A 21334-nucleotide genomic window follows, 5' to 3' on the forward strand; every position below is an offset into this window, starting at 1 on the left:
ACACAATCTGAACAAATATTTAACAGGCTCGGCTTCCTCAGAATCGTCAGGAAGTGATTTCAATATTGAAAACGCTGGGAAACCCGTTCTGGGCAAGAGTAACAACGTTTGTGGCCCAGTGTGCCTCTAATCCGCCCCTTCCTGGCCGCCTTCCTGGCCGCCTTCCTGCCTCACTTTGCAGAGGTGATCTGCTAGGCCCCACCCACTCCTTCCCGAACATTAAAACTGAATGAATACACACGAGAATACACACAGGAGGAAGCCAATATAGGTCCTCTCGATCCCGTTCCTGTCACCAGCCAGCAGGCGCCCCTTTGGGGGTCAGGTCAAAACTGGCTAGGTGGTGGAGTGGTTGAAGTCCACGAACAGCCTAATCGGTGAAGGTGAAGAGGTCCCGTGTTCGGGCTCCAGCATGCGCACTAGAGATGTAGCCCCCAGCTAGCCACCGGGGGGGATGAACTCTCTTGTTTTTTGGTTTGTTGATTTAGAGGCTTGTATTATGATATGTATGCCTACAAGCCGGATGCCCATCAACAATGATATCAGCTGGCAGTGAAGTAGTTAGGAATCCTGCGCATGTTTCGAGGGCAACGCTACAGAGCATCGATGACATGCACGTCCTTGCGTGCAAAACTCGGACAATGGTAGTCGACGAGTATAAGCAATAGCAGCAGCAATGGAAGAAGCCGCTCGTCTCTGCGGTGACGAGAAGACCCGTCGTCAAGTGGCTTGCTTCGATAGATATACTACTGGCTAGCTTTAAATCGCTGCAAAACGCTTCCAGATTGGCGAACCACGGAGAAGAACGTTGCCGGTGCCGCAAAAGCACCACCCAGGCACGATTTCCCCATCTAGGTCTGTGGACGCCATTTCGTCCTTCAATACGCTTCGGCTGAGGACATTGAAGACAAAACCGACGAATGAGAAAACGAGAAAGGCATGGGCGCACTTGCAGTACTGCTCCAGCCGGAATTCATTACTACTAAACACCATAACCTGTACACGCTGGTCTCGAACAACACGTTAATCAGAGGCTCAGAAGAGGGCTTTCACTACTCCAAACTATCGCTTCCAGCCATGGTATTTTTCTGGGCGCTTGTAGTCGATGTCGACTGGTGTGATATGCTATGGCCCAGTGTATGAACGCGATAGCAAGTGGTCACTAGGTGGGTCCGGAGCGGAACAGACTCCCGGCCAGCTTACGGCATACGGAAAGGGAAATGGCATCGCCGGCAATAGTCCGTGAGTTCAAAAGATGGGCACCAGCATTCACGAATTTCGCATGTTGAGGTAGCTTTCAGATCATCTAGGAAAGTTCAGGGTCCAAGAGTCTGCCCAGTGCTTAGGTTGAACTCTGTAGATAACCTCTGGCTCGTAGTTCAGTGCGCCAAGAAGGTTGGACTGATCTCTGTCCTACAGCATGTTTCGAAAGAGGGATTTCCGTGTCTCCGCGGCTATCTTTGTGGTCCATTGGGGTGCTGGATTTTGACGTGAGCCATGAGTTTTAAGCAAAGACTGCTTATCAGACTGCTTTCTTTCTCCACCGCCAGGCCGGAGCTACTTGACCGGAGTTCGGGGTGCCGAGGACTTACTATATCGGGGACATGAGAAGGGTGAGCAAGATATGCCGCGGCGGGAGAGAATGTAGAGATGCAGCGAACATCATGTGGACAGATGACTTGGAGGTCTATACAAGGCCTTTAATATGGAATCAGAAAGACAGATTCCAGAATACCAGAGACCCCGGACCCGGCTGTCACACCATTTGGGCGACAGGTCGAAACACAAGATCCAGAGTTACACCAGGAAGATCCTTTAGATTGAGGAACATGTCAGACCACTGGTCCACCGATGAGAACGGCGGGGAGTAACATCGTCGGTTCGCTAGACCACGTCAGATTCACAGCGCGTATAGCAGCCGGCATGTTAATGTTGGAGAAGCTGTAGGCAGTAAATGGCGAACAGTCGATGACGTAAAAGAGAGTTCTCTGCTATACTGCGGCAGAGGGCGCAGGGCGGCCATGGCAAGGCGAACGGGATGGATGCCGGAAGTGTCGGACATTGGTTTCTGGAGGCGGCAGCGTCGAGGTCCGGTGGGCGGCCACCCGAGTTTGCTGGAGTCTGGTTCGGAGCCGGGCATCACGACATAAAGTAAAGGCTTTCGAAGAAGAGTTGACTCTGGACAAATGTTTCGCTCACGAGACGAAGGCGGCGGACCCTGAGAATGGTTCTTTGAGAAAAAAGGCCTGGGTCGTTCGAGACAGGAGCCAGTTCCGGTACAAAGACGTAACAGATTGATTGGGCAGCTGGGCAACAAGCATCTCGAGGGGTCGCGATCTCGATCGAGGAGTGGTCCAACGGGCGTCGAACTCTTGTTACGGCATCGGATGGTAAAAGCGGTCGTTGACGTGCATGGACGAGGGCGGTAAAAGATGGGTTCGTGGGTTCTAGTGCCGGCGGTGGAGGTGAACAAGTGGTTTGTTGTTGGCGGTAATAGTTGGACAAAGCCAGGATTGGGGTTCCTTGGATTCGGGATCCGGATAGGGCGTCCAGTTTGTTCGATGGGTGTCGTGTACTGCCTACCTAGTAGACTACGGGTAGGAAGAAGCGGTTGTTGGAAATTTGGGAACAAGCACACCCAAAAAACGAGGCAAACGAGGGACGAAGAAGCTCGGGCAGACGCATGGCCCTGGAGTTGGTGCTAGGCGAGTCAGATTGCGTGGAGAGAGCGGGATGACATACGACGTGGCAGGTTTGGATTTCTTGCATGCCGGCAAGGGAGACTAGGTTTCCCTTTCCTCGACGTCAAACGTGCAGGCTCATTCGCTGTTAAGTTGTCGGGCATCTGCGATAGCTTGGCCTATCACGACGAACCTCGTTTGCGGTTGCGTGGTTGACTTTTCCCACAGCCACCTGATCTTGGTTCTAAAAGTAATAAGGCAGTCAGGTATTGACTGACTGGGGTGGCTCACTAAGAGCCCAGCAAGCAGGACCACAGGCAGCGTGTGGTGTGCACCGTTGACGTTCCTCTACTCCCGCGTCTAAGATGAAGCTAAGGAAGGTAACCGTGACACTTGCCTGCCTTCATCTTAGTTGTTCTATTCTAGCGAAATGTCACTTACATGACCATATATCCGTCCCTTCCTTTCCGTACACGCGGTATTAGTGAGTTGAAAGTGGGAAGAAGGTAGGCAGGTAGGTACCCTTACTTGACCAGGCTTGCAGACCCGCGGCCATCCATCCACCCGGCCAGTAACGGACATCTCCCCCACCGCGGTACCTTCCATCTTTCTAGGGCGATAGAACGTATACTAAGGCAGGTTGGTAATTACCTTGAGTAGATCCCATCACGGAGGAGAAATGTGAAGCAAGGAACCAGCGACCTGCAGGAGATGAAAACTAGCGAGACATGTCCGCAGCAACTGGAGCAGCTGCAGCCCTGCGTTGGAAAAGAAAAGAAAGAAAAATTCAATGGCATTGGATCTAAAAACGCCGCAGCTGTCGTGTCCTGGTGTCCATCGCCGCTCCGTTGCATCGCATCAGTCAACGTGCCGCACTGCCCCGTCCACTCACTTTGGTTCCTCCCGTTCCCGGGTGCCCGCTCGCTCACTCTCACACACATCACTCACTCACCACTTTACCGCACAGCACTCACTCACTCACCACGCACCACGCACCACGCCTCTCACACTCACCCTCCACCACTCATTCACTCTCTCCCTCACTGCCCCCGAAACCCAGAAACCCAAAAACCAGAGGAGACCCGCCGCCGCCCGGACTCACTCCGTCATCTCATGCTTCTGCGACACATGAACCACCACCTCGACCTGCAGTGAGCGCCACGACTGGTCAACCACCATCTTTTTGCTCCCAACTTTGACTTGCCCGATAATTTGTGGTTTGCGGGCGGACCGCCGCGAAGACGACCGTGAGCAACAAGCTACCTTACCTTACGAGGCATAACGGCTTTTTTTCCAGCTTTACATAGCGCTGCGCCCACCTCGACTTATTACGGAACCTCGACTTGAGATGCTTCGCTGATCTCTTTCGGATTGCCTCACAGACGTTCACCACACAGACCTTGGACCAAACCTCCGACGAAGACGTCCTGTTTCCACGGACACCGATCTTGATAAATCGCCCTAGATCGCCGCGCTTCCGAGAAAGGGATGCTTCAATCGCTGCTCTAATCGCAAAGAAAATCTATCCATAACCACCAACATCTTTACGCCTGCATGGTATTAAGTCGATGCTGAGCACTTCAGGCTGTCTGCGACAAGCGCATTCCTCGTGACGCGCATGGTGCGCAGCCACGCAGACTGACGACTTTACTTGCGCCCATTCCCGCCCGGACCTCAATCAACCTAACAAACATTGTTTGTTTATCACTTTGCAATTACTTCCTCGAGCGCATGACACGGCCTCGAGGTCCCTCACACATAATTCGTTAATGAGACATGGCCGACGTCAAAGAGGAGAGAGACCGAGAGGGACGCAGCGAGAAGAAGAGCTTCTGGGGAAGCATTTTCCGCAACAGGAGCCTGGCAAAGAAAGGGAGACTGGTTCGACGACCCCAACATTTTGCGCCGTGACAGACAAACATGCGCGCGCTATTTTGGGACTTTGGGACTAACAAAAACCGCAGGAAGATCCAGAATCGCGCAGGGCGAGTGATGGAGATGTAGTCCCGCGGAGACGCAAGTCATTACCAGATATGCCCAAGGCCTCGAGAACCCTCGAGTCTCCCAACGGCCACCCAAATCTTCACCCAGATCATCCTCGCTCGCGCAGACGACCTAGAAGGCCTGATCCCGCAAGAGCCAAAGGAAAGGGTCGCGCGCATCCCAACGGCATCATCCTCGAGCAGGGTCCACTAACAGAATGGCCGCCCTCCGGTATGTCAAGTCAAGAGGAGCTCACCCTTGGCCATGCCATGGAACTCGTCTCCCGCGGCGCCCCGGCCCACAAGGGCCACAAGCGTCCTGTACCCCATGCATCCGATCATTACTACGCCCTCTACACCACGTCCGCCGGTAATGATGCCGAAGAAACGGACGTTGTCAATCTGCACGACCACATGACCCAACTGATGACCCTCCGTATGCAAGGTGGCGGTTCGGCGATATATCCATGGGAGTCCTTGGAACAGCCGAGCTTCGCCTTCTTTTACGGTCAACAACCCGGCACAATCACCCTGAACCAATGGGCTTGTCTGGCCAGTATCAAACCTCCAACAATCGGCTTGAGAGACTCGGGCGCGACGGCACGAGAGGTCGGATTGGATCGCATCTTTGAGCGTCTGAAGGAGCTGGAGGCGGGGCTGGAGGACGATGACGAAGAATGGATGTACAAAAGCTTATATCGCCGCTTCCTCCGCGACCCCGACAAGATGATGAGCCCGCACAAAGGACTCGACAAGCAGATTACGGATCTGATCATGGTCTTGTCACGTCCGGACTGGATCGACTTTACGAACCCCAAGAACCAAGTCGTTACTCGCTTCATTTTCGATCCGAGCCACGGAAGCCAACAGCAGTATATCAAGTTTTGCCACCAACTCGTTCTCAGCATGGAATTAGATCTACGGATTAATTCGAGATTGCATGGGGAATGGGCCAAGGAGAAGCTACTGCCCCAACTACCACCCACCATTCAGTGGGATCTTGCGCTTGCCAGACGCTGGCGGGAACATGTAAGAGTTGAGGGATATGGGAAGTCGGTGGAAGATAGTAAGCTGCCTACATATTCCCATTTTCCTTGACCAGATCTAACTTGCGACAGTCAACTTACGCTTCAGGCTAAAGAAGCGCCAGATCAAGATGCTACGGCGCTTTGCTCAGATGATGAAGTGGCCAAACCTTGGACAGACTCTGGACAAAATGAAGCAGAGGGATATGGACGCAACTCTGGACATTATCAGCTCCGACGCATTGGCATTCTTCAGCGGTCTTGTACTGCCGGGCGTAAGTTCTGCTCACTAGTGTGTAATATTCCTCGTACACTTGCTAACAAACAAAGACAACGTTTCCGTTCCTCATCATGAACACCCTCATCGACATTGACCCCGACAAGGCAACCGACTCTTTAGCCATGATGACGCACCTACATCCTCACTGTGGGTTTCAATATAGGAATAGTTATACCTACTGGACTGCTGCTTCGATTGTCGGAAAAGTCCTCGCCCCGACTTGTCGATCGTTGGCAGGTTGGGTCGGGCCAGCCCGTCCGACCGCTGATCTTGGCCGATCGCAAATCGCCCGTGTGCGCTCTCGGCGTCCACGGCAGCGTATGACCCCCGAAGACGTACAGTCGATGAGCGAACGATCTGACCCTCTGGGTCCCCCGGCCGAGGTATTCCCGGTCAAGGAATACAAGCTCGTGGCTCCCGACGCAGACGACATTGTTGATACTGTCCGTATCGAGCTGCTCAGCTTCAAGGCTGTCCCGGACCGTTTCCAGGAACCTCCGCCAGCGCCAAAGGTGTTTGATGCAACGGTACAATTTGCAGTGGATGGGGTGTCCTGGCCTATGCGCCTCACATACGATGTGTCCTTCATATCAGCCTGGCCGTGTTCGGGTGGTCCTCATCCACTGTTCTTTGACTACGTCTTCCAGACCGTTAAGGCGGATGAGATCATGAACATAAAAGACTGGGGTGGGCTGTATGGTCAGTCTCCGAGTGCTCGTAGTTCGAGGACAAGCTCGACAGCAGGCCCACACACGGCAAGCAGCCAGGACCAAGTCGACGAGGAGCAGGTGTTGGTAGTGGAGGCCTTTGGAGTGAGGGACAACGAGGTCTTGGCACGGGCCTGGTGTTCACACTGGGGACTGAGTGCTGTGATTGCCGATATTCGCAAGACATGGTGAGTTTTCCGGGGAACTTTGTGTTGATGAAAACTCTGCTAACTTTGCTCAGTATGGCTTGTGCTATTCGCGAGGCATACGCAGCAACTTTGACGGTGGTGGTTTTGGTGGACGACCAAGAATACAATACGGACGACTAATGACATGGCATGGGGTAGAGAGGATTCTTTCCATAATGATGAGGTTGACAGGATACGATACGAGGATGAGACCGCAGACGACTACGACAACACGATAGCCGGATTACGGCTCGTGCTTTTTCTTTATTGGGACTTAAGATACCACAGCGAGTCTTGTTTCTGTCAGGACGATTTCCTGGATCAGAGTTGAGGTTGGCCAGGGCTTAGGAGAGAATGAGACGGTGTTTTCTGCATGAGAGCTATTTCGAGGCTCTAGCGAGAGAGGGTTGGCAGAAGGACTGAGAAAATACCCAGGACAGACTGCATTCTTGGGCGTTTCATGAATAGTTTTGCGGAGACCCACGACGTTTCTCCGCTCGAATAGACAAACTTACTGCTGGGTACTTTTCACTATGCCATACTTCATCATCGGTGTCTACCCTTTTCAGCGTGCCTCAGGATTCACCAAGCACAGCTTTCAACGCCGCCAAACTCCCCCTCCACACCTCAGCACCATCACCGTCAGCCCAAGCCATCACCTTCTCCACGCCCTCAAGATCCTCCCTCATCCTCACCTCATTCGTAGTCCCATCCAACACACTAACCCCCTCCAACCCCAACACCAAACCATAAAACGCAACCTCCTCGCTTACGCCCGCCCCCTTTGCAACCTGCTTCACAAAAGAACTCCTCACGAGCCTCGGGTTCGCCGTCAACGTCCAAAACGACTGGAAATTGATCCCCCTCTCGCGGCAGAAGACGCGGACGGGGGTGTTGTACCCCTCATCCGGATTCAGGCGGTTCTGCACGACGACGGGCTTGACGACGGCTTCCTCGTGGCAGAGGCGCTGGAGGTCTGGCAGGTCGACGTTGGAGATGCCGAGGGTACGGATGCGGGAGGGGACGTAGGTTTCTAGGGCGCGCCAGGCGAGGAGGGTGTCTGTGTAAGAGGGGTAGGGGGCATGGAGGAGGACGCAGTCTAGGTAGAAGCCATCGTCACCTTCGTTCTTCTGCCCTTCTGGAGAGTCCGTAAGTGACGGCGCAAAGAGGTTGTTATCGACGGCGAGGTTCTTGAGGGAAGAGGCGATGGACTTGTGGACTTGGTCTGGGATGGGTAGGTCTGATGGCGCGGGGGAGAATTTGGTCTGGATGTAGAGACCCGCGCGTGTGATGCCGTGAGCGGCCGGCGTCAGAGCTTGAGACAAGAAAGTGCGGAGGCCGACGCCGACGCCTTCTTCCGAGTAGTGGTGGGATGCGGCGGTGTCGAGGGCGCGGAAGCCTGCGGCGAGAGCGGAGGCGACGAGGGGCGCGGTTTGGGATTTCTTCCAGGCTGTGCCGTAGATTAGGCGGGGGATAGGGGCGATTGTTTGTGGCATTTTTTGGTGGGATGTTTGATTATTTAATGTTGTCGTTGGTGGTGTAGGTAGGATGTATACGTGGGGGTCAGGTGTCACGATGAGATAATAGGGAGTGTGATGAGTTCACCTTTATTGGGGATGGTGAAGTGTTAAAGGTGAGGTTGTTGGCGACGAGGGGTTGTCGCAGAATGTGTGCTTTGGTAGGTGAGGTTGGTCAGGTACCTTCGTCATCAACCAGGAAGCGCCCAGAGCGGCATGTATCGTACGTAAGACACAAACATCAATTGACCTTCAGTGTATTGGTCTCCGTCAATAAAACTCGGCACCTGAATAATCCAGATCAAGAACAAAAGGGCAATTTTTCTTTAAAAAGTTGAAGAAGGCGCTTGTGGGATTCGAACCCACAAACTACAGCCCGGTAAATTTGACCTCAGGATTGGTTTACAAATAGCTTTGTCTTCTGGGCAAGTTCTCCTTTATTGCTGTTGAGAATTTCCGAGTTGAATTGGCCTATAGATCATAGGAGGGGAGAACCTGAGGCTTGCGGATCTGAATACTTCTGTATATTCCGAATGGCTTCACATCAGCACCTCAGTATACGTTATACCACCCTTGGCAGGGTACTTAAGTACCTTATCGTCTATGACGTCTTATCGCTGGTATCCAAAAGAGGGCTTCGCCGCGGGGTAACAACACGAACCCCGCCATCCTGTCGCCTGCCAGAGTCACCACTCACCACACGAAGAGTTTCCCCCAGCGCAATCAATCTCCAAATTGGCCCAAAGAGGAAACTCTAGCAGTCGAAAAGTTGGTGGGGCCGTGAGGTCGAATCGGCTCACCTCAGGGACGAAGTTTGCGTTACGATAGTGGTCTTGACTGACCCCGGATAGCTCTTTGCGAGTCCATGTGTCATCGCGGAGTATCGGCGAAAAAGGACGCATTGTCACACCAAACCCCAAAGTCAATTTACCCGGGGAAGAGGGGCGAGGGACAGGGAAGGGGACGGGGACGGGAGCACGGAAACCACATCGCGTTGTTTGATGTTTCGCCTTGTTTTTGACGGCTTATGTTAATGTTTATGCCACTTGCCGTCACCATTGGGACTCCAGGATTTGTTTGTGATGTTCATAATTATCTAACGAGCCAAGCACAGTGGTCCTGGAGCTGGTTCGTCAGTGTCAAACTGCGTGCTCCGTGAAATGAAGCTTATGAGCAATCAGAAAACTTCGTCAGCCGTGGAATTCTACGGTCTAAGTGCTGGTGTGGTGTGGTGTTGCCCCTTTGGTTACGATTTGCATCGACGATTCGTCGCATATTGGATTTAGCTTGAGTGGCTTTCATGTTTGACAATTGGTCCCTGCCCTTTTTGCTATTCTCGTACCCCGCAGCAACTACCTCCGAGAATTTGGGGGTGGAGGGTCCGCTCCGCGTTGTAGGGATGGTTGCGCGGGATAGAAAAGGGAAAGGCAACCTCGCCGATTCGCACCTCGTTGACCCGTTTGCTCTTTCTCTTTCTTTTTTCTTCAGCCTCGATCTTCTTATATACCCAGGCGTTCAATTCCCTTGCTGAATCCTATCAACTCTCAGCAGCAGAACCTCAAGCCAAGCAGCACACCTTGTAATCAATCACATCAACCTCCCAAAATGGCGCCTCACACTGTCAACTGGGGCATCATGGCCACAGGCTGGATCGCCGAGAGTAAGTTTGCGCCGATAGAACCGAGCTCCTCTACCTCCACGCGATAACCGACCAAATCGTCGTACTAGCCTTCTGCAAGGACCTCCTGACCAACCCGGCCTCGCGCGAGGTGACCGACGTCGCCCACCGCATCGCCGCCGTCTCCTCCTCCCGCGACGCTGAAAAGGCTCGCGCCTTTGTCAAGAAGATTGATGCCCCCGCCGATACGACAGTCTACGGCTCCTACGCCGAGCTCGTCCGCGACCCGGCTGTCGACATTATCTACGTCGCCACCCCGCATTCCCACCACTTCCAAAACGCCATGCTCGCCCTCGACGCCGGCAAGAACGTCCTCTGCGAAAAGGCCCTGACCGTCACCGCCGAGCAGACCCGCATCCTCGTCGAAACGGCCCGCGCCAAGAAGCTCTTCTTTATGGAGGCCGTCTGGACCCGCTACTTCCCGCTCAGTATCAAGATCCGCGAGCTCATCTCCTCGGGCGCCATTGGCAAGGTTTACCGCGCCACCTCGGACCTGTCCTTCAACAGCAATGCCGAAGATGCCTCCGGCAAGCTGTCCTTCCCCGACGCCCACCGCATGGTCAACCCTGAGCTCGCTGGCGGTGCCCTGCTCGACCTGGGGATTTACTCCCTGACCTGGATCTTCCAGACGCTGTACCACCTGCAGCCCGAGGCCGAGGCCGACAAGGAGAGCCCCGAGGTCCTGGCCTCAGTGCAAAAGTATCCCGTCACTGGTGCCGACGAGTCCACCACTATGATCCTCAACTTTCCCAAGCATCAGATGACCGGCATCGCCACCACCTCGCTGCGTGTCGACACAGCACCCGACGGCCACAAGGGCGAGACGGCGCCTGCGATACGCATCCAGGGCTCCAAGGGCGAGATTCAGGTCTCCCATCCGGCGTACCGGCCGACATCGTACAAGGTCGTCAAGAAGGGCGTCGAAGAGGTCGAGGTTGTCGACTGCCCCATCCCCAAGGACAAGGAACGCGACTGGGGCCATGGCATGTTCTGGGAGGCTGATGAGTGTGCGCGTTGCCTGCGCGACGGAAAGACGGAGAGCGCAACATTGCCGCTGTCGGAGTCTCTCGTTATTATGGAGACGATGGACAGCGTCATCAAGCAGGGTGGTATCCAGTACCCCGAGCTCATCACTACCCACAAGTTTGATGCCCAGAGCCCATTGAACCTGGGTAATGCTTAAGACGAAGTTACGTCGGTTGAAAATACGGTGTTGTATAAATCCGGTTGTACGGGTACTTAGATAATAAAGAAACCTTGAGTTGAATTATGAATGCGCGGCCCCGCTTTCGGGAGACCCGGGACCCCGGGACCGCCGAACCGGCCCGGGGTGCCGTAGTTGAAGTCTAATAAAATTAAGCCTTTTTACGATCCGGCACGCCGATGTCTCTCGATTTACCTCTCGAAGCTACGAACACGTAGCGCAAACATGATGACAGCAACGGTTCTTCCCCTGTTGTACCTGCTTTAGTCTCACCCCCGCCACACGCATTCCTTCTTTACCTCCCTGTTCAATCGTAAACCAGGCACCAAAAAGTCAAATGCCACGCGGCTACGAACATATTGCTAGCGGGCATTTAGTTATCATCAGGTATCATCAGGGACCCCGACCTCGATCGTTGTGTTTATCAGACACGAGTGTGATCATCCATCCCTTTTTGTCACACACAATCTCCAATTCCCACGCGTGACCATGGATGATATCTCTGCAAGGCACCAGCCACAATTTGGCACGCCTAGGAAAAACAATAAAACAGGTGCAACGAAGTGAAGCGAACTTGCACAAACGGTCGCTAACAGAAGGTCAGGTAGAATAGCTCAGTACATGCTACAGTAACGCCCCCTCTCCCCTGTTCCCTCTCAACCCTTAAATGTCTTTCCCTGCCGGATCGGAGATTAAAATCCTCAAGGGCACAGGGACACCGAGCGGTACCAACTGAATTTGGCATCACCAACACTTGCTGTGTATGAATAGGGGCGATGGGCTGAAGCCTCACCGAACGCCGCACGGAAAGAGGTTCGCACGTAAGGTATCAAAGAAAGCGTCCTAAAGCAAGCAGAGGCCCGTGGCGCATACTATTGAGCAAACACTGGTGGTTTTCTTCCCAACTTGCTTTCCCGCCCAATCAAGCGCATTTGGATGTTCCTCACAGAATGCGTTAGCTATGGAAACTAGAAATAGCAATTCCTGTCGGACTCGTCCTTCGCAGGCAGTCCGAGCCGAGGGGGAACGGCTCAGAATCCCTGACGACAATCACGCAAGAAATCACTCGAGGATGAGTGCCCATCCGTTCGTACCAAGTCTTTGGAAAATTCCAAACGCGTTTGAAGCCCCGGTCTGGAATGTGATTGTCTTGCCTTTTTCATACGGACACGGCATACCTCCCTAGCAAATCTGTTTGCTCCTCTCTACTGAGGGGCTCAGTATCCAATGTACTCTGTATCCATACACTCCCCTACTCTATCTCACCCTCCTGTTCCTTACTTTGTAATGCTATTACAGGCAGCAAACACCATGGATCGAACATGATCGGTTCGCACGTTATGGATGTAACATAAATCATCAACGAACGACAGGAATTTGGTTTCAGGGACTTTCCCGTTCGTTTCGAAAGTAGTTCGTGAGCAGCGGCTTGCACTCGTCCGGAGCAGACCGATCCGGGACAAGGTCCCCCTCCCCCCGGTTCGAGTCCAGCGCTTAACACACGTGCCGCGCTACAGCCTGCAGGTATCCATGACCGTAATTTTCCTGAGAAAGGAATATGGAGATATATTCCACTGCATACTGGATTCTCGCACAATCGCTTTATCTCGATCTTTTTGGATTTCCTCGACGGAAAGCCGCATAGTGTTAATTAGCAATATGCCCGACTTCCAGCTACCTACCTTAAGGTACTACATGTATGCTGGTCAACCATGGCCAGTCTCATGGGCGTTCATGCAATTGCGGCCTGCAGCCTGAACACGAGCCATCTACGATGACCGTGGCCCACCCACCATCCGCTCTCTGCGGCCCAGTCGGCGGCCGCTGCCGCAATAGTGGTCATCGGGGGAATTGAGGCTACGGTGCCTGCATACGGCAAAGACTAGTGGCGGTAGTCCTTCATCCTCCCGAAATCCTTGTCGGCTCAGTTGCCTCCAGGTATGGCATGTGGTAGAGATAACCGGCCAGCCACGGCCCCGGTTCTGTGTTCCCCCAGCCCGGAGCTACCGGACTCGGTGTACGCCGAGCCGGAGCGGGCCCCCGCCTCCCCCCTTCCCGAAAGACATCCCCCCTCATTGAATCCCGCCCCCACACACCCACGAAAATGAAGAAAAGAAGCAAAAAAATAAAAAGAGCCGCTGCACACCGCCTCACCGGCTCACCGACACTGAGATGAGAAGATCAGTGGAGTGCACACCGGACGGACGCCACACAATAAATGCAAACGCTCAGACAACATTTCCTCTCCCCCCCGCTCATTGTCACAAATCGTCATCTTCCCGTCGGTGGCTCGCAAATTCCCAACGTCCCCTTTCGTTTACCTTTGTTCTGTTGTAGCCACACACCCTTTACGCCCACGTTCCCTAAAGGTACCAAAGCCGCCTCCCAATATCTGCAGGGCACGAGCCTCATCCGACAATCTATCCTTGAATTCCAATCCCAATCCAGTCCTTTCCTGCAGTGGCTGGTGGGACTAATTTCCCAGACACCATACGCGCGCGCCGCCCATCACAAAAAGCCGCAAGCGCAACGGGAACACACAGACAATATCCGTCCAGAACAGAAAGAAAAAAAAGAAGGCTGCGTTGTGTCTTGGCACGCGAACGCGCTTCAGCGGGCGCTATCTTTAACTCGGGACATCCCAAAACCTTAACGGGACCGTAGACCAGGGCCCTGGTTACCGACTTTTCTCCCCATCCCCTCTTCCGAAAGTCTTCTCCCACCTTAGCCCTTAGCAAAACTACCCCTTGCACACTCTCTCTTTCCCCGTCTCGCACTCGCAAGAACACCCCCTGATCGACCGAACCTCCCTCCTCTCTTTCCTCCGTACGGATATAGCAGGACCAAAAGCAAGGGGGTGAGAAGAGCCGTTCTGGCAGGGCTTGATTAAGTTGCAAGGGTCCCGAAGCTCCAGGAAAGGAACTAAGCTGCCCTGTGGTGTGAAGACTGAAAGCAAACGCGCCACACATACTCCTTACACGCACATATTCTCTCTCACACACACCCCTTCCGGCGCCATCAACCATGACCGTCTCATCCGGCCCCCAACCCGGCCCCGACCACCCGGCCGCGCCCGCCGATCCCGGTTCACCGGTCCCTGTCTCCGCCTCAACACCCAGCAACACCGTCACCACCACCAGCGCACCTCAAGAGACCAAAGAGGACCCAACACCAACGACCCCGCCTCCCGCAGAAGACGAAGACAACGACACCGCCGCCGCCTACGAGTCCCGCCACGTCCACACAGTCTACGAGGCCATCGCCCCGCACTTCTCCTCAACCCGCTACAAGCCCTGGCCCCTCGTCGCCTCCTTCCTGCTCTCCCTCCCGCCGGGTTCCGTCGGCCTCGACGCGGGCTGCGGCAACGGCAAGTACATTGGCGTCAACCCCGATCTCTTCATCGTGGCTTCGGACCGGAGCGCAAACCTCGTCTCGCTGGCGAGGAGTTACCAGCCGCCGCACTTTGATGCCGCTGCTGCGCCCAAGAAGAAGAACAAGGGCAGTAACAAGAAGGCCAACACAGACGCCTTGGTCCCAGAGCAACGCCCCGCGCCGCCGGTGGCACAACCACCGCCACCACCACCACCAAAGAACCAGGTCCTCGTAGCAGACTCCCTAGCCCTCCCCTACCGCACCTCCGCCTTTGACTTCGCCATCTCCATCGCCGTAATCCACCACATGTCCACCCGCGAACGCCGCCGCGCCGCCGTAGCAGCCCTTCTCTCCGCCGTGCGGCCCGGCACTGCTACGGAGCAAGGGGGCAAAGTCCTCGTCATGGTCTGGGCCCTGGAGCAAGGCAACAGCCGGCGCGGGTGGGACGCCGGCGCTGCGCAGGATCAGCTCGTGTCGTGGGTGACAAAGGGGAAGAAGGAGAAATCCGAGGGCAAGGGGCAAGAGAAAGAGCAAGAGAAGGAGAAAGCCGCCGCTGAACCCGCCAAGGATGAGACGTTCCAGAGGTATTACCACCTCTACCGCGAGGGTGAGCTCGAGGAGGACGTGGTGGAGGTCGGGGGCAGGGTGCTCGAGAGCGGTTACGAGAGGGATAATTGGTGGGCCATCTTTTGTCGGGACTCATGAGATGGGACGTCTGGATAGTTAGATAACCCAAGGAATACAGAAGGATGAGATGGGAAGACGGTGACACTACTGTCAACAGCAACAATAGAGGCAAGCCAAACAAAACGTGATCTAGGGACCTTTGAAATTCTATCATGACCATAATCCATCTCTTCATCAAGTGACGTGTTTCGTTTACTCTTCGCCGCTTCCACTACACTCGGACTCTCTCTTTCTCCCCACTCTGGTCATCTGCCACTCCCGTCTCTCGCACAACTGTCCGGAACAATACATACAGAAGAAACCAACACACGCTCATAAACATACTATCCCCCCCCCCCTCCTCTTCCCCCGTCCCACCCCTCTTAAAAACACCTTTGCCTACCCAACAACACCAACCCCTCGTGAATTTTTTGTGGGTATGAAATGATGATTCCGATCCGGTGCCCCGTCCGTCCCTCCCTCACCCAACCTGCCGGGTACCGTAAAAACCCAACGGCAAAAAAGTATTGTTTTATTTTTCCCATTCTTCGCGACATCGCCGGCTGAGAAACGACCACCCTTTGAAAGGGCAAGTTTGGAGAGGAGTACGAGGAGGAGAAAAGAAAGAGAAAAAAGTTAAAAAAGTTTGGGGGAAAAAGTAAAATGACACGAAGTAGACGACGTGGCCGTGAGGAGATCCGTTGCCCGACATGAGGGAAGCTTTTTCAAGAGAGATAGCGTCAACCTCGGGTGGAAAACGATGTTATGTGTATGAGAAGTTAGAAAAATGAGACAAAATCTTGCTCCAATCCCGATGCAACATGCTGTTCCCGTGCCGTGTGTCGTGCCCTCCGCACACTTTGGACGAAAAAAACAATCCTCGGAGGTTTCCCATGCTCTCATAAAAAATCAAGAGGGGGGAAGGCGATTCGTGTCGTCCCCCCCTCAGAAAGAATTTTGTTCCCAACTCCAGAGTTCGCCGCGCCATCACCGCTTTAACCCTGCCCTCGCAATCATGCCACACGTCGCCGATCCATCTCCTCCTGGCGGGGGTCCATGTGCCGTCGCCGGCTCGTTTCTCTTGAGCCCATCATCTCTGTGCCCGGACTGGCTCGTCGCTTCGCACCAGCTTGCTCGTGAGGCGGTGGGTAGTGGAGGGCGGGAAGGAGCGGTCCCGGGCTAGCTCTCGCGCTGGGCACGGGGCTTGCCGTAGGTATACCGCCCATCGCGTATGCTGGAGTGCTATATGGGCTGACACCGGTGGTCAGTTCGGCAACTCCCGGAAGCATGCCCCCGCCTCGGCCTGGCGGAAGTCCCTGAATCGGTGCTAAACCGGGGCCACCCGGCCCCATACCCGCCATCTCAGTCGGGTCCGGCCCCATCAGCGGCCTGCCGGGAACGCTCTCGCGCCGGGCGGCGATGACTCGTCCACCGGGAATTGGTGATATACCAGGCGGTGGTGGTCGGCTGTATCGAGGGGAAGGTCCGCCAATGTCCCGAGGCAGGCTAGGTTGGGACTGGGTGTGCATGTGGCCCCGAGAAGGAGAGTGCCGGTGGCCACCGCCAGGTTGGTCGACGTTGACTGCGGTCAAAGAAAAGGGCACCACGCCGGCCCTTCGAGCCATGTCCGCTTCGCCAAGCTGCCAGTGCATGGCTTCTGCGGCTCGCCAAGGAACGGCCATCTCCTCCGCAACTTTTGCCCACATCTCCGGCTTGAACCTAATGCAACATGTCAGTTTTCTTCTCCTGAAGATGAACAAAGCAAATCAAGGGTGATCTCGATGCTCTTGTGATCAAATCATACCTCTCGTACAACCGGGCAAGCTTGTTCTTGCGCTCCTCGTCCCACTCGCTCCGCCTCTCGAGGTAGTTCTGGTAGTGCAGTCGACAACTGATGGCGCTTCTTCCCGGTAGACGCTTCGAGATGTCCTCCCACTTCATTCCGCTCCCCCGAAGTTCGATGATCAAGGCATCTTCCTCCGGCGACCACTTGCTCTGCTTCTTGGCCGGAGACTCCGCTACGTGCGGTGGCATGGCACGCTTGCCGCTCACAGCCAGGCCCGGTGCTACGGGAGGCGGGCCATACGGAGGTAGCCCGCTGACAGGCGCTGTGGCCGCCGTGGTTGCGGTTGCGGACGGGTCTGACGAAGATCGGGTATGCTGAGGCGGAGCGGTGGAGGACTCATCTGAGTCGGGAGCCTTCAGGAGAGACGCGATATCCACGGTGACGGTTTGGCCGCCTAGGTAGGTTGGATACGGTCTTGTGTCATGGGCGCGATAGACGCGCGCCAGCTTTTCGGTTTGCTCGACACCACCCAAGAAGGGCAGTTTCTGAAAGACTTGAAAGGTTGAAGGTCGGTGAAATTTCCCGACCAGATTCGAAATGGGGACGGTTGATCGGTGCTTGTTGAAAGTTCTCTTCGCTTCGCGGGTAACGTAAAGTTCAGGGCAGTCTGTCTACTCGTTGGGAATTACGGCAGAGGTGGGTTAGAGTAGGATCACGGGTTGAGAGCGGTGGAGACCGGTGACGCTGGCCCCGTTGCTGGAAGTGGTGAGGGCAACAAAGTTCTCTGATTCTGCCGTGTCTTAACAGTTGATGATGTCGATCGCGAAGTTGGTAAGAGGAAAAGGCGTTTCGTTTAATCCTGGTGTATAGGCAAAAGGGGGGGAAAGATCTGAAAAGGAAAAGGGGACCTGGTTTTAGATCAAGATGGCGGCGTAGCTGGCAGTTTTGAGGAAGTCATCAACATGATTGGGCCAGTCAGAGAAGCCGGCAACCAATGATCGGAAATTGAGCTCGCTCGGTGTCGACGCAGGCAGGCGAGCGGGCGGACAGCAAAAAGAGGGCGGCGGCGTGAGTATACGTTGGTCAAACTAGGCTGCTAGAAGTCTTCATCAGAAAGCGAAGCTTTGCCAGAGTCATCGTTCTCCTACGGGAAGTCGGTAGAGGCCAAGGAAACAAGGTACAAGCCGGTCTACGTCGGGAACTTGCGGTGATGCAGTTTGTGAATGGAAGAGAAAAGAATTAAAATGGACCGAGAAAGTGGTAGTTTGAGGGACGGTGATGGGTTCAAGAGGTGGAGGACGAAGTGGGGGACGGAAGCCGGGGTCTGATTAACAAAGTGACAGGCCCAAAAGACTCTTAAACTGACGAGAGGAAAGTCATCGAAGAAGAAACGAGAGGAGAGCGAGTGGGAGCAGGGGAGGTGTGTGTGTAAGAACGGGCGTGGGAGGAGACAAGTTTAGACCCAGGACGACAGTGACGGAGCCAAGCAGCAGCAGCGAACAAGAAAGAAGAGAGAGAGTGTGTGAGAGAGCCACCGCGGCTGTGGAGAAGGAAGAGACGACGAGAAAGACGAGGTTTGGGTACGGATGGGAAGTGTGTGTGTGCGTGTGAAGAGGGTGTGTGAGGATGTGTGTGTTTGGCAAGGGCATAGGCTGGTTAGCTTTTGCAGAACAACACCAGCGCGAGCAGCAGCAACCGGCAGCGAGCAGTGAATGTAGTAATAGGGCAGAAGTTATATGTCAAGCTCGCATATAGGTAGGGAATGACCAGTGGCAGATGATGGGATCTTGTTGGTGCCGTCCGTCCCTTGCCTGGGCCACTCCGTCTATTGCCCTGCCCTCATTGAAGAATGCGATGCGGTAGAGGTTGTCGAATAAGGCTCATGAAGGGCTACTTTCACCCAGGCATAGTTTGGGAACCGACATGGGTGGGCACATGTTTGAAAGACACACGCCCCCCTTCCCGCAGCGCGCTCACAGACACCAGGTGGCTGCCATGCTTTCTTTTCAAGACACACCCCTCTGCAACATGCCCTGTCTAGCGTCTGGCCTGGGGCTGGTGTTCTCCCGTATGTCGACACCCTAGATTGCAGCTCCGGTCATGAGGGGTCGTTGTGGTAATAAGGAGAGCAGAGCATAGAAGGGAGGAGAGGGAAAAAAAAAAAAAAAAGAGAGAGCGAGAAAGAATACAATGGAATTCCAAGTTCTGGGTCGAATGTCCGCTACCAAGCTAGGTACTAAAATGGCATGGCCACGAATTCATGCATGATGCTTCTCTGGTACTTGGGTAGAGCAGGCCATGTGCAACCCGTGGTACGTCTGGATCAGCGCGTTTAATGCGGTGTCAAAGCCAGAGTCAATGGAGCAAGCTGGATGACAGCTTCTCCGAAGAGCGGGATCCAAGAAACGCTGGTCATAAGGATTGCTTGGATAAGGGTTGGTTCGTGTCCGTGTATGATGACCACACCTGGTCACAGCTCCCTCCCAGACTCGTAGAGCGTCGGTTCGACTTGGAGGCTGGTGGGAATCTGGTTGAAGAGGGCTGGAAATTCGAGAGGGCGTCAAGTGTGCATGGCCCATAATCCTAGGGTCCCCGACAGAATGAGCGTGTGTTTAGGGCAAGACAAGCGTGGAGAGGGCGGAATGTGGTGGGCAGCAGTTTGTCACGAAACCGCATACGGGTGCTGTGGACCCCATGTTTGAAACCTGCGGTTGCTGATGCAATGAAGAGTCGAGTGGACTTCGCACATGCGCATGCTTGTGGGTTGTAATAGATGGGCTCCCGCTTCATGGGATCCTCTTCGTGCCGGCTGACTCTCCTAGGCAGACAGCTGGCGAGGAGAGATGTTGTTGATGGGGAAGGCCTCGCAAACCGCTACTTATGACAGACACTTCGGAGGCAGCGGTTAGCCTCGTAGAGTTGACCCCATGGTTGGTTGGGCCCTCGACTCTGGCACACGTAGAAGTCAAACGCGAAAGTATGACGGCGCGCATAGTTGAGCAACGAGCAGGCGAGAAGCTAAGAGGCGTCTGGAGGATCGGAGACTGGAACACCGGCGGAGGAACCCATCTATCTGATGGGAGGGATGGGTCGGCCAAAGAGGGACAACGAGGGTTCCGATGCTTGGCCGGGCACACTTGAAGGAACTGCTCTCAACTGTGGCTCACCCTGGTCTCGTCTACTCTGATTTGGAGGGGGGGAACAGCCTCCACCTTTGCCTGTGCGCATCTCCGACTTGCTGAACTTGTGCTTATGCTGTTCGCCGATCCTAACGGGTTCAACGGGGGTCTGTGAGAGCAAGCAAACGCAGGCTGCATGTGTGTCTTGTACTGTCTTGGGCGGCTCCCTTCCGCGGCTAGTGCTAGTGCAATTGACAAGTCGATGGCGCGGATCGATTTGATGAGCTGAGCAATCTGAAAATAAAGAGCCGGCAGTATAGCGCAGTACTGTGCTCTGCATCTGGCAGCGGCAGCGGCAACGGCAGCGGGAGAACAAGAGCGAAGAAGATTTACAGCAAGCCTGATGTCTGTGCGGTCGACACAATGAATGTAAGATGAGGCTTGTCTCGACGAGGCCGGACAGCCAACGGCGGGCGTGACAATGCGCCACTGCCGAACGAGTCGTCGAGGGCGGTTGACTACCCGCAGATGGGCTGGGGCTAGGTTGTGCTGAGAAACATTTGATCAATGCCCTTCATGCCCTGCTTCCAATGTCCCACGGCCATATCCATGAGGGCGAGCCAGGAACAGCCTTTACAAAGTCTGTCTTGTCTCGTGTTGGGAATGCCTCCCTTTCCGTCTGGTCAAGTGGTGCTTTGCCTCGCCTTGCCTTGCCTCGCTGGCTCTGTTGCTGGTGCTGATGCTGGTGGTGCTCGGCTTGGCCCTTGCCTTGGTCTGATGATGAACTGGCGGTCAGATATGCAGCGCAGCCCAGCGTGCAGCGTCCGTCCAGCAAAGCCTTCCAGGACCAGGGCGGTAATGTTTTCACTGCGGCGGACAGGCCAAGTATGAGCTTGTGGCCTGGCTGCATCATTTGCCATGAACCATGATCGCCATGCAACTTGGGGCATGCTTGCTCGCTGCTTTGCTGGCTAGCGGCTTTCAAGCAGCCCTCTTTTGGTCGTCGTAGTCGCATCCTTGACCATCATTGTATGCCGTGGTGGTTGTAGTAGTAGTAGTAGTAGTAGTAGTAGTAGTAGTAGTAGTGGTAGTGGTAGTTCTTTTTTTTTTCTTGCCGCACCAGCGCCGT

At 54.7% G+C, this 21334-nt stretch overlaps 5 protein-coding genes across 5 annotated transcripts; 3 read left to right on the top strand and 2 right to left on the bottom strand.

Annotated features, from left to right (window-relative positions):
• Nucleotides 1-4169: 4169 nt before the first annotated feature.
• On the top strand, nt 4170-7153 carry BDZ83DRAFT_149849 (uncharacterized protein). Its single transcript, XM_060501318.1, has 4 exons — nt 4170-4562; nt 4646-5729; nt 5782-5963; nt 6019-7153. The coding sequence occupies exons 1-4, from the start codon at nt 4458-4460 to the stop codon at nt 6865-6867; spliced, it is 2220 nt and encodes a 739-aa protein (XP_060368164.1). The 5' UTR covers nt 4170-4457; the 3' UTR covers nt 6868-7153.
• Nucleotides 7154-7438: 285 nt separating this feature from the next.
• BDZ83DRAFT_717254 (aldo/keto reductase) lies at nt 7439-8359 on the bottom strand (the record flags this gene model as incomplete). Its single annotated transcript, XM_060511928.1, has 1 exon — nt 7439-8359. One exon carries the CDS (start codon nt 8357-8359, stop codon nt 7439-7441), a length of 921 nt encoding a protein of 306 aa, XP_060368165.1.
• Nucleotides 8360-9594: 1235 nt separating this feature from the next.
• BDZ83DRAFT_610255 (oxidoreductase family protein) lies at nt 9595-11418 on the top strand. The gene is made up of 2 exons (XM_060507581.1): nt 9595-10040; nt 10109-11418. Exons 1-2 carry the CDS (start codon nt 9986-9988, stop codon nt 11239-11241), a joined length of 1188 nt encoding a protein of 395 aa, XP_060368166.1. The 5' UTR covers nt 9595-9985; the 3' UTR covers nt 11242-11418.
• Nucleotides 11419-12974: 1556 nt separating this feature from the next.
• On the top strand, nt 12975-15436 carry BDZ83DRAFT_738978 (uncharacterized protein; the record flags this gene model as incomplete). Its single annotated transcript, XM_060513034.1, has 2 exons — nt 12975-12992; nt 14491-15436. 2 exons carry the CDS (start codon nt 12975-12977, stop codon nt 15337-15339), a joined length of 867 nt encoding a protein of 288 aa, XP_060368167.1. The 3' UTR covers nt 15340-15436.
• Nucleotides 15437-16313: 877 nt separating this feature from the next.
• On the bottom strand, nt 16314-19023 carry BDZ83DRAFT_717257 (uncharacterized protein; the record flags this gene model as incomplete). Its single annotated transcript, XM_060511929.1, has 3 exons — nt 16314-17019; nt 17105-17639; nt 18981-19023. 3 exons carry the CDS (start codon nt 19021-19023, stop codon nt 16314-16316), a joined length of 1284 nt encoding a protein of 427 aa, XP_060368168.1.
• Between the last annotated feature and the right edge of the window lie 2311 nt (nt 19024-21334).

Source organism: Colletotrichum acutatum (assembly GCF_030867785.1).
Source record: "Colletotrichum acutatum strain CBS 112980 chromosome Unknown BDZ83scaffold_19, whole genome shotgun sequence".
NCBI lineage: Eukaryota > Fungi > Ascomycota > Sordariomycetes > Glomerellales > Glomerellaceae > Colletotrichum > Colletotrichum acutatum.